The sequence below is a fragment of the Dendrobates tinctorius genome, unplaced genomic scaffold (genome assembly GCF_039654945.1).
Source record: "Dendrobates tinctorius isolate UK_male_01 unplaced genomic scaffold, ASM3965494v1 ptg000143l, whole genome shotgun sequence".
Classification (NCBI taxonomy): domain Eukaryota; kingdom Metazoa; phylum Chordata; class Amphibia; order Anura; family Dendrobatidae; genus Dendrobates; species Dendrobates tinctorius.
In genome coordinates, this window is record NW_027361810.1 from 32,998,675 (window position 1) to 33,014,692 (window position 16,018).

The 16,018-nt window shown below is 42.2% G+C and overlaps 1 protein-coding gene across 3 annotated transcripts in view; it reads left to right on the forward strand.

Annotated features, from left to right (window-relative positions):
- Positions 1 to 16,018, forward strand: part of SLC4A10 (solute carrier family 4 member 10) — a 273,046-nt gene that overhangs the window by 163,260 nt on the left and 93,768 nt on the right. For all 3 annotated transcript variants that reach the window (XM_073545734.1, XM_073545735.1, XM_073545736.1), the window contains exons 3-4: positions 4,824 to 4,976; positions 9,865 to 10,003. In XM_073545734.1, the coding sequence (XP_073401835.1) occupies positions 4,824 to 4,976; positions 9,865 to 10,003 (292 nt within the window). The remainder of the gene's footprint in view (positions 1 to 4,823; positions 4,977 to 9,864; positions 10,004 to 16,018) is intronic.

Below are 16,018 nucleotides of genomic sequence, written 5' to 3' on the forward strand. Positions count from 1 at the left end.
AGCTGCCAACCCCCGCCCAATTCCACGGCCTCTTCCACCAGCCTTCCTCATTTTTGGTAGAAATGTAGACAAAATCCAACAAACTATATAGTATGTAAAACAAGGTACAAGGTGTCTATAGGACAGGGGAGATTTTGAATTTCTGCACACACTTTTGGACACTGGACACTTTTGGATTGTGTGAGGCCCACTGATATCTGAGCGCTATGTGACAGGCTCGATGGCACAGCTGTGACCTAAGTGACTAGAGGATAAGTGAGATTTTGAATCTCTGCACAAACTTTTGGACACTGGACACTTTTGGATTGTGTGAGGCCCACTGATATCTGAGCGCTATGTGACAGGCTCGATGGCACAGCTGTGACCTAAGTGACTAGAGGATAAGTGAGATTTTGAATCTCTGCACACACTTTTGGACACTGGACACTTTTGGATTGTGTGAGGCCCACTGATATCTGAGCGCTATGTGACAGGTCGATGGCACAGCTGTGACCTAAGTGACTAGAGGATAAGGGAGATTTTGAATCTCTGCACACACTTTTGGACACTGGACACTTTTGGATTGTGTGAGGCCCACTGATATCTGAGAGCTATGTGACAGGCTCGATGGCACAGCTGTGACCTAAGTGACTAGAGGATAAGTGAGATTTTGAATCTCTGCACACACTTTTGGACACTGGACACTTTTGGATTGTGTGAGGCCCACTGATGTCTGAGCGCTATGTGACAGGCTCGATGGCAAAGCTGTGATCTAAGTGACTAGAGGATAAGTGAGATTTTGAATCTCTGCACACACTTTTGGACACTGGACACTTTTGGATTGTGTGAGGCCCACTGATATCTGAGCGCTATGTGACAGGCTCAATGGCACAGCTGTGACCTAAGTGACTAGAGGATAAGGGAGATTTTGAATCTCTGCACACACTTTTGGACACTGGACACTTTTGGATTGTGTGAGGCCCAATGAATTTCTGAGCGCTATGTGACAGGCTCGATGGCACAGCTGTGACAAAAGTGATTAGAGGATAAGGGAGATTTTGAATCTCTGCACACACTTTTGGACACTGGACACTTTTGGATTGTGTGAGGCCCACTGATATCTGAGCGCTATGTGACAGGCTCGATGGCACAGCTGTGACCTAAGTGACTAGAGGATAAGTGAGATTTTGAATCTCTGCACACACTTTTGGACACTGGACACTTTTGGATTGTGTGAGGCCCACTGATATCTGAGCGCTATGTGACAGGCTCGATGGCACAGCTGTGACCTAAGTGACTAGAGGATAAGGGAGATTTTGAATCTCTGCACACACTTTTGGACACTGGACACTTTTGGATTGTGTGAGGCCCACTGATATCTGAGCGCTATGTGACAGGCTCGATGGCACAGCTGTGACCTAAGTGACTAGAGGATAAGTGAGATTTTGAATCTCTGCATACACTTTTGGACTCTGGACACTTTTGGATTGTGTGAGGCCCACTGATATCTGAGCGCTATGTGACAGGCTCGATGGCACAGCTGTGACCTAAGTGACTAGAGGATAAGTGAGATTTTGAATCTCTGCACACACTTTTGGACACTGGACACTTTTGGATTGTGTGAGGCCCACTGATATTTGAGCGCTATGTGACAGGCTCGATGGCACAGCTGTGACCTAAGTGACTAGAGGATAAGTGAGATTTTGAATCTCTGCACACACTTTTGGACACTGGACACTTTTGGATTGTGTGAGGCCCAATGAATATCTGAGCGCTATGTGACAGGCTCGATGACACAGCAGTGACCTAAGTGACTAGAGGATAAGGGAGATTTTGAATCTCTGCACACACTTTTGGACACTGGACACTTTTGAATTGTGTGAGGCCCAATGAATATCTGAGCGCTATGTGACAGGCTCGATGGCACAGCTGTGACAAAAGTGACTAGAGGATAAGGGAGATTTTGAATCTCTGCACACACTTTTGGACACTGGACACTTTTGGATTGTGTGAGGCCCAATGAATATCTGAGCGCTATGTGACAGGCTCGATGGCACAGCTGTGACCTAAGTGACTAGAGGATAAGGGAGATTTTGAATCTCTGCACACACTTTTGGACACTGGACACTTTTGGATTGTGTGAGGCCCACTGATATCTGAGCGCTATGTGACAGGCTCGATGGCACAGCTGTGACCTAAGTGACTAGAGGATAAGGGAGATTTTGAATCTCTGCACACACTTTTGGACACTGGACACTTTTGGATTGTGTGAGGCCCACTGATATCTGAGCGCTATGTGACAGGCTCGATGGCACAGCTGTGACCTAAGTGACTAGAGGATAAGTGAGATTTTGAATCTCTGCACACACTTTTGGACACTGGACACTTTTGGATTGTGTGAGGCCCACTGATATTTGAGCACTATGTGACAGGCTCGATGGCACAGCTGTGACCTAAGTGACTAGAGGATAAGTGAGATTTTGAATCTCTGCACACACTTTTGGACACTGGACACTTTTTTATTGTGTGAGGCCCAATGAATATCTGAGCACTATGTGACAGGCTCGATGACACAGCAGTGACCTAAGTGACTAGAGGATAAGGGAGATTTTGAATCTCTGCACACACTTTTGGACACTGGACACTTTTGGATTGTGTGAAGCCCAATGAATATCTGAGCGCTATGTGACAGGCTCGATGGCACAGCTGTGACAAAAGTGACTAGAGGATAAGGGAGATTTTGAATCTCTGCACACACTTCTGGACACTGGACAATTTTGGATTGTGTGAGGCCCAATGAATATCTGAGCGCTATGTGACAGGCTCGATGGCACAGCTGTGACAAAAGTGACTAGAGGATAAGGGAGATTTTGAATCTCTGCACACACTTTTGGACACTGGACACTTTTGGATTGTGTGAGGCCCAATGAATATCTGAGCGCTATGTGACAGGCTCGATGGCACAGCTGTGACCTAAGTGACTAGAGGATAAGTGAGATTTTGAATCTCTGCACACACTTTTGGACACTGGACACTTTTGGATTGTGTGAGGCCCACTGATATCTGAGCGCTATGTGACAGGCTCGATGGCACAGCTGTGACCTAAGTGACTAGAGGATAAGTGAGATTTTGAATCTCTGCACACACTTTTGGACACTGGACACTTTTGGATTGTGTGAGGCCCACTGATATCTGAGCGCTATGTGACAGGCTCGATGGCACAGCTGTGACCTAAGTGACTAGAGGATAAGTGAGATTTTGAATCTCTGCACACACTTTTGGACACTGGACACTTTTGGATTGTGTGAGGCCCACTGATATCTGAGCGCTATGTGACAGGCTCGATGGCACAGCTGTGACCTAAGTGACTAGAGGATAAGGGAGATTTTGAATATCTGCACACACTTTTGGACACTGGACACTTTTGGATTGTGTGAGGCCCAATGAATATCTGAGCGCTATGTGACAGGCTCGATATCACAGCTGTGACAAAAGTGACTAGAGGATAAGGGAGATTTTGAATCTCTGCACACACTTTTGGACACTGGACACTTTTGGATTGTGTGAGGCCCAATGAATATCTGAGCGCTATGTGACAGGCTCGATGGCACAGCTGTGACCTAAGTGACTAGAGGATAAGTGAGATTTTGAATTTCTGCACACACTTTTGGACACTGGACACTTTTGGATTGTGTGAGGCCCACTGATATCTGAGCGCTATGTGACAGGCTCGATGGCACAACTGTGACCTAAGTGACTAGAGGTTAAGTGAGATTTTGAATCTCTGCACACACTTTTGGACACTGGACACTTTTGGATTGTGTGAGGCCCACTGATATCTGAGCGCTATGTGACAGGCTCGATGGCACAGCTGTGACCTAAGTGACTAGAGGATAAGTGAGATTTTGAATCTCTGCACACACTTTTGGACACTGGACACTTTTGGATTGTGTGAGGCCCACTGATATCTGAGCGCTATGTGACAGGCTCGATGGCACAGCTGTGACCAAAGTGACTAGAGGATAAGGGAGATTGGATTGCTTTTAAAAAAACAGTTTGCGGAGCAGTGGGTAAACAGCAATGCCAGCCTGTCAGGAAGCCTTAGAAGGCAGCCCACAACCAACACCACTGATACACCACTATATAGCCTCCCCTTGCACTGCACACACAGTGACTGGTGTGTTGTGCAGGCCAAATCGCTAGCAGCAGAAGCAGTTTTTTTGTCTTCTTCCCTGCCTAACGCTCTCCCTACAGAATCAGCAGCAACCTCTCCCTATGCTAAGATCGGCAGAAGTAAGATGGCGGTCGGCGTGCACGCCCTTTTATACCCCCTGTGACGCCCACCAAAGCAAGTCAATCACTTGCATGCCCTTCTGAAAGATGGTGGTGACCCCTGCCTATGTCATCACGTTGCCCACAGTGTCCGTGGATCCTGATTGGCTGAAAAAGAGCGCAAAACAAACTTTTGAAACGCGACTTTGGCGCGTAAGTCGCCGACCTCGTGGCCGACCTCATCCTAGGGTCGGGTTTCGTTTCATGAAATCCGACTTTGCCAAAAGTCGGCGACTTTTGAAATTTTTCGACCCGTTTCGCTCAACTCTAGTTCTGATCTCATTGTATGGGAACTTTGGATATGAGGCAACTTTTAAAAACAAATCCCAGACATCTCCTTTAACCATAGGTCTTGGAAATGGGAAGCCGGGGATTTGAAGCTGTATGACAGAAACACAAAGCTTGAATTTAACCGATGCAAACTATTAGTGAATGTCACTTTTTTATGAAAAATAGATTTTAGTGCAATAATTAAACTTCTGCCCTTTTTTTAATTTTTTTTTTTTCCGCAGGACATCGCACTTTGTTTATTGGAGTTCATGTACCTCTTGGTGGTCGAAAAAGTCATCGTCGTCACAGTCACCGACATCGTGGACACAAACACAAAAAGAGAGACCGGGAACGGGATTCGGGTTTAGAAGATGGACGAGACTCTCCTACATATGGTAAAGCCTATTATTCCAGTGGATTGACGAGTGCGAACGATCTATTTTCGGTGGCAAGGATTGTCTACTTTTAGGGACATTTTTTTTCCTGTCAATGAATAAATATAGGGCTAAAATTAATTTTTACAACTGAGTTCCAGTAAAAAATTTGCCTTTTATTGCCTCAGTTTACACCGTCTATTGCTGACTACAAAATCTGCGTATTTGCAGCATTTTTTCACCCATAGGAAACAATGGGTAAGTGCAAAAACACAGTAAAAAAACCCGCAGGGATCAGTTTTCGCTTTTTTTTTGGTGCAAAATCCTAAGGAAGTTAAATCAGGCCTTTTTTGAGGCCACTAGACTTTATCACCATACACAAGAGACAATAAAAATGCAGCAAAAAATCAGCAAAACCTGCTTATTGGAAGCAGCATCTTTACTGCCAAGACAGCACGTTTTGATTATGCAGCAAAAACGCATTGTGTGAACATAGCCTAATGAGGAGTTTGTAACTCTTTGATTTGTATTTTTATGGACTCCTTTCCTCTGATTTATGACCACATGAAAGTTGAATGTGCAGGGAAACAAAGACTGTAAAAGGCCAAGTGATTCAAAATTTTGAATGAAACCCAATTACAAAAATCATTTTTAGCCCCAAACAAATGCATTTAATAAAAAAAAAAGTCCCCAAAGTGGAGCAACCCTTTTAAATAAGAGGAATGCATATATGGGAGAAATTATTAATTTTTAGAGCTAGAAGATATTAGACTGACAAATGCGCTCGGGCGATGTAAGATAGTAACGTTTCACTTCCCGAAATCCAATTGTGTGGGGTGTCTGAAAACCAAGGCACCATAGAAAGACGCCATATATCGATGTGCCCTTGCGGGTCTTCCAATTAAAGTGAATCTGTCACCCGATTTATCAGTGCAAACTGCGTACAGATATAAGCAGATCTCTTAGATGTGATGAGCCTGGTGTACTTATTATTAAAATTAATATAATAATAATCTTTATTTTTATATAGCGCTAACATATTCTGCAGCGCTTTACAGTTTGCCCACATTATCATCGCTGTCCCCGATGGAGCTCACAATCTAAATTCCCTATCAGTATGTCTTTGGAATGTGGGAGGAAACCAGAGGAAACTCACGCAAACACGGGGAAAACAAACTCCTTGCAGATGTTGTCCTTGGTGGGATTCGAACCCAGGACTCCAGCAATGCAGTGCTATCCACTGAGCCACCGTGCTGCCATTAATATCAAAATGGCTGAGTAATCCTGATTACAAAATGAGCATTTTATGAGACACGCTAAAGAGTGAGAGAGCTCATGAGTCTAATCTTATTAAGTCTCCTCCCACCCATCCTAACTGACAGCCACAGCTTGCACTGAGCAGGGTGAGATCTCAGCAGGGAAGAGGGACACTGAGGCACTGTCAATCAGGCTAGGTTGGATTGAGCTTAAACATTCAGAAAAGATTATATTGCCATTCTAACATGGATTATCACATTTGGCACTCTAGCCTCATCATTTCTAATAGATTATTTAATAATATATGCATTTTGTATTATTTATATTGTGTATTGTGACAAATCCACTTTAGGCTATGGGCCCACGGTGCGTGTTAAAACGCACACCAAAAACCGGACTCCTTCCCAGAAATTGCGCGTTTTTTCCGCGCGATTTCACCGCGATTTTACTGCGATTATGATCGCGATTTTGCCGCGATTTTCGCGTGCGATATTCAAGCACTTTCCAAGCGATTTGAAGCATCGCTTGGAAAGTGATTGACAGGTTGATCACACTCGTCAAACATAGTGTTTGACAAGTGTGACCAGGTTTTTACTATTGAGGCCGCCTATGCGGCATCAATAGTAAAAGATAGAATGTTAAAATGCTAAAAAAAATAAAAAAATCGGGGTATATTTACCTTCCGGCGTCCCGCGCTGCATTCCCGGCCTCAGCGTTCCCAGTAATGCCTTGCGAGACCTGTGATGATGTAGTCTCGCGTTGCTATAGCGATCTCGCGAGACTACGTCATTACAGGGCCTTGCCGCAAGGCATTACTGGGAACGCTGAGGCCGGGAATGCAGCGCCGGAAGGTAAATATACCCCGATTTTTTATTTTTTATTCTTTTTTTTTACAGGGGTATGGTACCCAGGGCCTGGAGGACAGTCTCCTCTCCTCCACACCGTGGGTACCAACCGCACATGAGACGCTTAACTTCCCGCATGGTGGGCATAGCCACATGCGGGAAGTAAGCGATTCTCATGCATTCCTATGGGTGCGGAATCGCGGCAATTCTTTGAGATTCCGCACAAAAGAATGAGCATGCTGCGATTTTTTCCACGATGCGATTCCGCCGCGGAAAAAGCGCAGCATTAGCACAGCATGTGCGGAATGCCATAGGAATGCATGGGGGGCGTTCTGTACACGATTTTTAAACGTTTTCGCTGCGTTTTCGCGCCGAAAATCGCGGCAAAAACGCTTAAAAATCGCTACGTGGGCACACAGCCTTAAGGTTTAAGTGAATGACAGAAACAGCTGAGCAATCTTGGTGTATTACAATCTAGGCCAGTTTGTAATTATAATCCATCTCTTCAAAATGATTCTCATTCATTAACGCCAAGCAGAGATCTTGGAAATGGTGAGACACTGAGACAAAAAGTTGATTTTTAGTATTCTGTAATTAGGCCTTATTTGGATGTAACCCTTGTAGCTTTTATTGTGCGTATATGACATGGATGTACCGCGCTGTCCATGGTGCTGACCCCTTTAGTGCTGAATATATTAGGACTGTTTGCTTGATAAAGTGTCGTTTTTTTTTTCTGTCCTTCACAATACATTTTCTGCCTTACATTTTAATTCAGAATATTTTTTTTCTGCTATCCGCCCTCAAATTTTCTCTTCCTGCTCAGATCTGCAGCGCTCCTTCTACTGTTGTATTTAATTTGTATTGAAAGAGTAACCTACATTTTATTTTATTTTTTTCATTAATGCAGTAATACTCGGAGGCCTAAAAGTCATTAGACCATTTAAAAATATGAACTGTCTTTATATATATATATATATATATATATATATATATATATATATACAGTATATATCTATTAAAAAAAAAATCACATTTATTCTTTTATAAGCAAGAAATATACTTCAAAAATATTTTTGTAGATTATGTCCATATGGTTGGGTGAACGTGGAGGCCAACTGAATTCAGAGTTTTGGGAAATTATCCGCCGTCTAAAAATTAGCCTTACAAGCGTTTTGTGCCTCTTTCTCAAAGAAATGAGGACCAAGAACTGTTTCTCCACCTACACCGCTCCAAACTGTTACTTTTATGGGTTGCAACTCACAGTGATACAGTATTCTTGGGTTTCCCCCCCCCCCCCCACAAAAAAAAATGCATATTTTGTTTATTGACAAACCCATTTAGATGAAAGTGAGCCTCATCAGCCATAATGAGATTGTGAATGAAATCATATTCTTGTCTTGAGAAACCTTGGATCTTGACAGCATGCACTAATCGTGCACCATAATTTCTGCTGGTTTCAATTGCTGCGCCACCTGTATGTTGTACGGGAATAGAGTCAGCATCCTTTCAATCCTCTGCAGTGAGCTTTTGGATATGTCCAGTACCTGGGATCACCTTGCGGTTGATGTTGAAAATGCACAAATGATTGTTGATTTTGTAGATAAAATTGGATTTTTTTTAACTTGCTGCTCTGTCGTGAATTTCTCCATAACTATTTTCCAAGGATTACATATAAATAATCTGAAAAAAGTGAAAAAACGAATAGCAAAAAAGTTATTATATTTTAAAATGGTCTATTGATTTTGGGCACCAGTTACTAGTGATGATAAGAAACTTTGTAATACATCTTATCAGAGAAATCCGTTTCTTTCTCCTCCTGGATTTTTCAGTCATTTTCAATTCTAGTCCTCTTCCCCTCTGAGGAGACCATTTTCATATTTAATTTCCCAGAGGAGCATGCATGACTTATAAGTCTCCTCACTCTGACATACCAGGCTTGGCTTGTCACTCTCCACAAGGAGAAATATTACCCCTTAGACCCCAGTCCAAAGCTACTCACCTAGCTAAATCAGACCACATACTTTTCACTGATGAGGGGCAACAATCCAAAACATGTGTTTGCATATTGAGATTCAGGTTTGGTCATATTTCAAGGTTCGTTAAAGAGTCGATATTGACTTTTAGGATCGCTACTTCCAATAGGATGCGCTAGTGTTCTAGTCCTCTTCCTCTCTGAAGAGACAATTTGCATATTCAATTCAGGGGCAAAATCTTTCTTTAGGGAATTACAAATGTTCCCATTATTAAGATAGAAGATGAGAGTATCTGCTCATAATATTCTGTGGAAGACAGAGGAGGAGCATGAGGCTGGCATAGATATTCTGCTGTAAGTTCTCTTAAAAAATGTAAAGATTTCCTACATGTGCAGCGCCCGACGTGTGCTCCCATAACAAGAGTCCATGGAGTTTCAATGTCAGCCCCAAACTGTGAACCACTGGGATTCATGATTGGGTTAGAACAAGACCTACTAGGTCATCTGATAGTACTCCGATGCCTGGCCTGTTGAGGCCATCATTAGAAAAAATAGCTGTTTGTCAGGAGTGATTTTGCGGACTGCATTTGACAGGGTTTGAATCTTATAAGACAAGTCCTTTAAATCATACTGAGCTGTTGAACCGGCCACAAAAAAATCAATTTATTGTCCTGATCAATAAGGTATAAGAAAGAATTTATTTTACGTTATGTTCTACAGTTCAATAACCCAACTCCATGTAAGCGGATGAAGATCAGTCTGAGGGCTTAGTGGGGCTTTAGAGGTGCACACGTCTTACTTTTTTTACTCTTTCCTGTTTTCCCGTTGGTTGTAGACACACCATCTCAGAGGGTGCAGTTCATCCTGGGAACTGAGGACGATGATGAAGAACACATTCCCCATGATCTGTTCACAGAGCTGGACGAAATATGCCTACGTGACGGAGATGATGCGGAATGGCGAGAGATGGCCAGGTCAGTGTTCATGCAATACGTCAGGTACACTATAAAGGAGTACATAAACCTAGAGAAGAAAAAAAAGAGTAAGAGCTTAAAATAAATAAATATATGAAGTAGAAAGATATGCAGGGCATCTCAGGGGCGGAAATATAATTGACGCAACCTTTGTGACCGCACAGGGGCACAAGAGGTAAGGGGGACCAATTCTAACTCCAAGGCAAGTGCAATTTTGCATTTTTAGGAACTCTTGGGCTGCAAAGGGCCCATAAGTTGTTCTTGCACAGGGGCCCTTTTCTGTCTGTGTCTGCCAGTGGGGCACCTAGTGGTTTTTATGTTACCCTAGAATAATTATTGTGTGATTGGAGGGGATCCAACTGCTGGGATCCCCTCAGATAATGATAAATGAGTGACTTGTTGGAGAGTCATAGGGGTGTACATATTATTTACAGACACATGCACTTGAATAGCAATGAGCTGAAATACATGAATAAGGGCAGTTGTTACGGACTGACATGGATGGAGTAGTGATATTGCAACCACTAGGGGCAGCACCGGGCAGGTAGCGTCATCTGAAATAGCCAAGGAGTCGATACACAGGAACAGCAATGTAGTTTGAAGGAATAAGCAGGAATCGTAGTCAAGGAAGTCAAGGGTCTTTTACCGAAGGAGTAGCAGGGGGAAGGAAGCTTGACTAAAGGCAGGTATCTCAATAATCACGCAAGGAACTGAGAGCAAGGCCAGGTTTAAATAGGGTGTGCAATCAGAATGAACCAATCAGGAACTCAGGTTGGTAACCAACCGGAAACTCAGGGAGGAGACATCAGCAACAACATAGGTTCAAGTATTTGGATACAGGAAAGATATATATCTTTCTACCGTGTTAGCCAGTAGATAGAAGAATATTTAGAATTGAGAGTCCTCAGTGGTTGATACCTTTTAATGGCTAACTGAAAAGATGGTAACAAATTGAAATCTTTCGAGACGACTCAGGTCTCTTCATCAGGCGAAGACTAATGCAACATCTGAACATCACATATTTATGCACAAAACAGCACAGAAATAACTCAATAGATAAGATAGATAGATACTGCAGTCAGTAGGATTTATCAGGTAATTAGTGTGCATTTTATCCTTGTGATTAATGTTGACTCTAGAAGTGAAATTCCCACAGATCGTAAAAAATAGTGTTAAAATATAAAAATAGGTAGGTTCCTTTAAATTCTCATCAATGAAAAAAGTAAGTATCGAGGTGTCCATGTTTGGAGACTTTTTTTTTGTAGTTTAATGTATTTATTTCAGAATAAAAATCATTTTTGTAATTGGGTTTCATTAAAAATTTTCTACCGTTTGGCTTTTACAGGCTCTTTGTTTCCCGGCACATTCAACTTTGATGTGGTCTATGGTTATAAACCAGCTGAGAAGAGCTCAGAAAATACAGATAAAAGAGTTACAAACTCTGCTAGAATACCGCCAGAATGACCTCACTGAAGAATTCTCAGTTAATTCATTCTGCAGCCCACCATAGATATTGTAAGGACAGTCAGACAGCCGTATAACTCGTGCGAGAATCGCATCGCATTGAACGGACTGGCCCGCCACCTCTCCTGACCTGAGCAAGACAGCATGATGGATTACTATGCAGCTGTCAAGCTCAGGTCAGGAGAGCCGACAGCCAGTACGAGGTTTACCATGCGATTCTCGCACGAGAAATACGTCAATCTGTCTCTGCCCTAACACAGAGGCTATAGAAGTTTTTTTAATCAAATCCGATTGCTTAAGTTATTTATAACCCAAAATACATGCATTTAAGTCATAAAAAGAAAATTGTCCCCAAACGTGGATAACTCTCTTTATTCCATCACATCAGTTACAAAATAATGTTAAAGATTAATTTTAATTTGTTTTTTTTTTCATAAATTAATTTTAATAATAATAATAATAATAATAATCATCATCATCATGAAAAGTTTGTGATATATTTTATCAAATAAATCTTCTTTCTCCTCCTGGATTGACCATTTGATCTCAATACATAGGTAAAACTTGTATTCGGTAAAGACAGATTTTCCAATTACGGTATCTAGGTAGGAAATGACATTTGCTGCTCAAAAAATTCTATGGAATGTGGTGGGTGGAGAAGGAGGGAAAATCTGAAGGCAGACACAAGTATTTATCAGCAAGTTCTCCTGAAATTACAGTTTTTAAAGTTTTCCTCCTATTTTCTAAAACTTTCTGCCACGCTCGGATAGAGTTATATAAAAAAAAATTGAGTGTTACTTACTCTTCACAGGTCCAGTGCTGGGTCTCCACTGCTGCCAATTTCTTAATTGTTTAACTGCAGCAGTGACATCACAGTGCAGCCAATCACTGATCTTAGCAGCTCTGCCTGTCTAGATGGCCGAGCTGCTGAACTATGTGATTGGCTGTGGTGCTATCAATGTGATGTCACCGCTGCAGCCAAACAACAAAGAAATTGGCAGTGGAGGGGACCCAGCACTGGACCAAATACCAGAGATTAGGGCAGTAGTGGAATGCTGGACCGGGGGAGGGAAAGTACTCCGTTTGGTTGTTTAGAGCTTTTATTAATGTATGGAAGAAAGTTTTCTAAAAGAAGACAAGACCTTTAAATGGTTTTGTACACCGATCTCTTAAAGGGTGCCACCACTTAAAGCATGTCATCGTAGTTCAACTGTAATAGAGTTGGTGCGATTCGATTCGCTTGACTCAGTCATTGGATCTGTGTCTGTTGGATGGGATCCATGTAAACCGTCTTCTACCTCTCGACATCCGCGGCTCTTCATTTGATTTAGCCGGCCTTGAGTGACGTCTAGTGTTGAGCGATACCATCCGATATCGTGAAATATCAGATCGGATTGGATCGGACCGATACCTAAAAAGTATCGGATATCGCCGATTCCGATATCGGAAACCAATGCAAGTCAATGGGACAGAAAGATCGGAATTAAAATAAACCCTTTCTTTCCTTGTAGATTAATTCTACATGAAGGAAAACAACTAAGAATAATGTAGAATGTATTTGGGGAGGTGGAGGAGACATTAACCCCTTCACCCCCAAGGGTGGTTTGCACTTTCATGACCGGGCCAATTTTTACAATTCTGACCACTGTACCTTTATGAGGTCATAACTCTGGAACGCTTCCATGGATCCCGGTGATTCTGACATTGTTTTCTCGTGACATATTGTACTTCATGTTAGTGGTAAAATTTAATTCAAATAACTTGCGCTTATTTGTGAGAAAAACTGAAATTTGGCGAAAATTTTGAAAATTTCGCAATTTTCCAACTTTGAATTTTTATGCCCTTAAATCACAGAGATACGGCACACAAAAAACTTGATAACTAACATTTCCCACATGTTTACTTTACATCAGCACAATTTTGGAACCAAAATTTTTTTTTGTTAGGAAGTTATAAGGGTTAAAAGTTGAACAGCGATTTCTCATTTTTACAACACCATTTTATTTTTAGGACCACATCACATTTGAAGCCACTTTGAGGGGTCTATATGATATAAAATACCCAAAAGTGACACCATTCTAAAAACTGCACCCCTTAAGGTGCTCAAAACCACATTCAAGAAGTTTATTAACCCTTTAGGTGCGTCACAGGAATTTTTTTGAATATTTAAAAAAAAATGAACATCTAACTTTTTTTCACAAAAAAAATACTTCAGGTTCAATTTTTTTTATTTTACCAAGGGTAACAGGAGAAATTGGACTGCAAAAGTTATTGTGCAATTTGTCCTAAGTACGCTGATACCTGATATGTGGGGGGGAACGACTGTTTCGGCGCATGGCAGAGCTCAGAATGGAAGGAGCGCCGTTTGACTTTTTCAATGCAAAATTGGCTGGAATTCAGATCGGACGCCATGTCACGTTTGGAGAGTCCCTGATGTACCTAAACCGTGGAAACCCCCTACAAGTGACCCCATTTTGGAAACTAGACCCCCCAAGGAACTTATCTAGATATGTGGTGAGAACTTTGAACCCACAAGGGCTTTACAGAAGTTTATAACATACAGCGGTACAATTAAAAAATCATATTTTTTCCAAAAAAATGATCTTTTCACCCCAATGTTTATTTTCCCAAGGGTAACAGGACCCTAAAAGTTATTGTGCAATTTGTCCTGAGTACGCTGATACCCCACATGTGGGGGTAAACCACTATTTGGGCGCATGGCAGAGCTCGGAAGGGAAGCAGCGCCATTTGACGTTTTTGGCTGGAATTGAGATCGGACACCATGTCGCGATTGGAAAACCCTTGATGTACCAAAACAGTGGAAACCCCCCACACATGACACCATTTTGGAAACTAGACCCCCTAAGGAACTTATCTAGATGTGTGGTGAGAACTTTGAACCCCCAAGGGCTTCACAAAAGTTTATAACATACAGCCGTACAATTAAAAAATCATATTTTTTCCACAAAAATGATCTTTTCACCCTCAATTCTTATTTTTCCAAGGGTAACAGGACCCTAAAAGTTATTGTGCAATTTGTCCTGAGTACGCTGATACCCCACATGTGGGGGTAAACCACTATTTGGGCGCATGGCAGAGCTCGGAAGGGAAGCAGCGCCATTTGACGTTTTTGGCTGGAATTGAGATCGGACACCATGTCGCGATTGGAAAACCCCTGATGTATCAAAACAGTGGAAACCCCCCGCACATGACACCATTTTGGAAACTAGACCCCCTAAGGAACTTATCTAGATGTGTGGTGAGAACTTTGAACCCCCAAGGGCTTCACAGAAGTTTATAACATAAAGCCGTACAATTAAAAAATCATATTTTTTCCACAAAAATGATCTTTTCACCCTCAATTCTTATTTTTCCAAGGGTAACAGGACCCTAAAAGTTATTGTGCAATTTGTCCTGAGTACGCTGATACCCCACATGTGGGGGTAAACCACTATTTGGGCGCATGGCAGAGCTCGGAAGGGAAGCAGCGCCATTTGACGTTTTTGGATGGAATTGAGATTGGACACCATGTCGCGATAAGAAAACCCCTGATGTACCTAAACAGTGGAAACCCCCCACAAATGACACCATTTTGCAAACTACACCCCCCAAGGAACTTATCTAGATGTGAGGTGAGCACTTTGAACCCCCAAAGGCTTCACAGAAGTTTATAATGCTAGGGCATGAAAATAAAAAAATTGTATTTTTTCCACAAACATGATCAATTAGTCCCCAATTTTTTTATTTTCCCCAGGGTAACAGGAGAAATTGAACCCCAAAAGTTGTTGTCCAATTTGTCCTGAGTACGCTGACACCCCATATGTGGGAGAAAACTACTGTATGGATACACGTCAGGGCTCGGAAGGGAAGTAGTGACGTTTTGGAATGCAGACATTGATGGAATGGTCTGCGTGTGTCATGTTGCCTTTGGAGAGCCCCTAATGTACCTAAACAGTGGAAACCCCCACAAATGACCCCATTTTGGAAACGAGACCCCCTAAGGAACTTATCTAGTTGTGTGGTGAGCACTTTGAACCCCCAAGGGCTTCACAGAAGTTTATAATGCCCGGGCATGAAAATAAAAAAATCGTATTTTTTCCACAAACATGATCAATTAGTCCCCAATTTTTTTCATTTTCCCAAGGGTAACAGGAGAAATTGGACCCCAAAAGTTGTTGTCCAATTTGTCATGAGTACGCTGACACCCCATATGTGGGAGAAAACTACTGTATGGACACACGTCGGGGCTCGGAAGGGAAGCAGTGACGTTTTGGAATGCAGACTTTGATGGAATGGTCTGCGGGTGTCATGCGCGTTTGGAGAACCCCTGATGTACCTAAACTATTGAAACTCCCCACAAGTGACCCCATTTTGGACACTAGACCCCCCACGGAACTTATCTAGATGTGTGGTGAGCACTTTGAACCCCCAAGTGCTTCACAGAAGTTTATAACGCTCGGACGTGAAAATAAAAAAATCATTTTTTTCCACAAAAATGATATTTTTGCCCCCAATTTTTTATTTTCCTAAGGGTAACAGGAGAAATTGGAC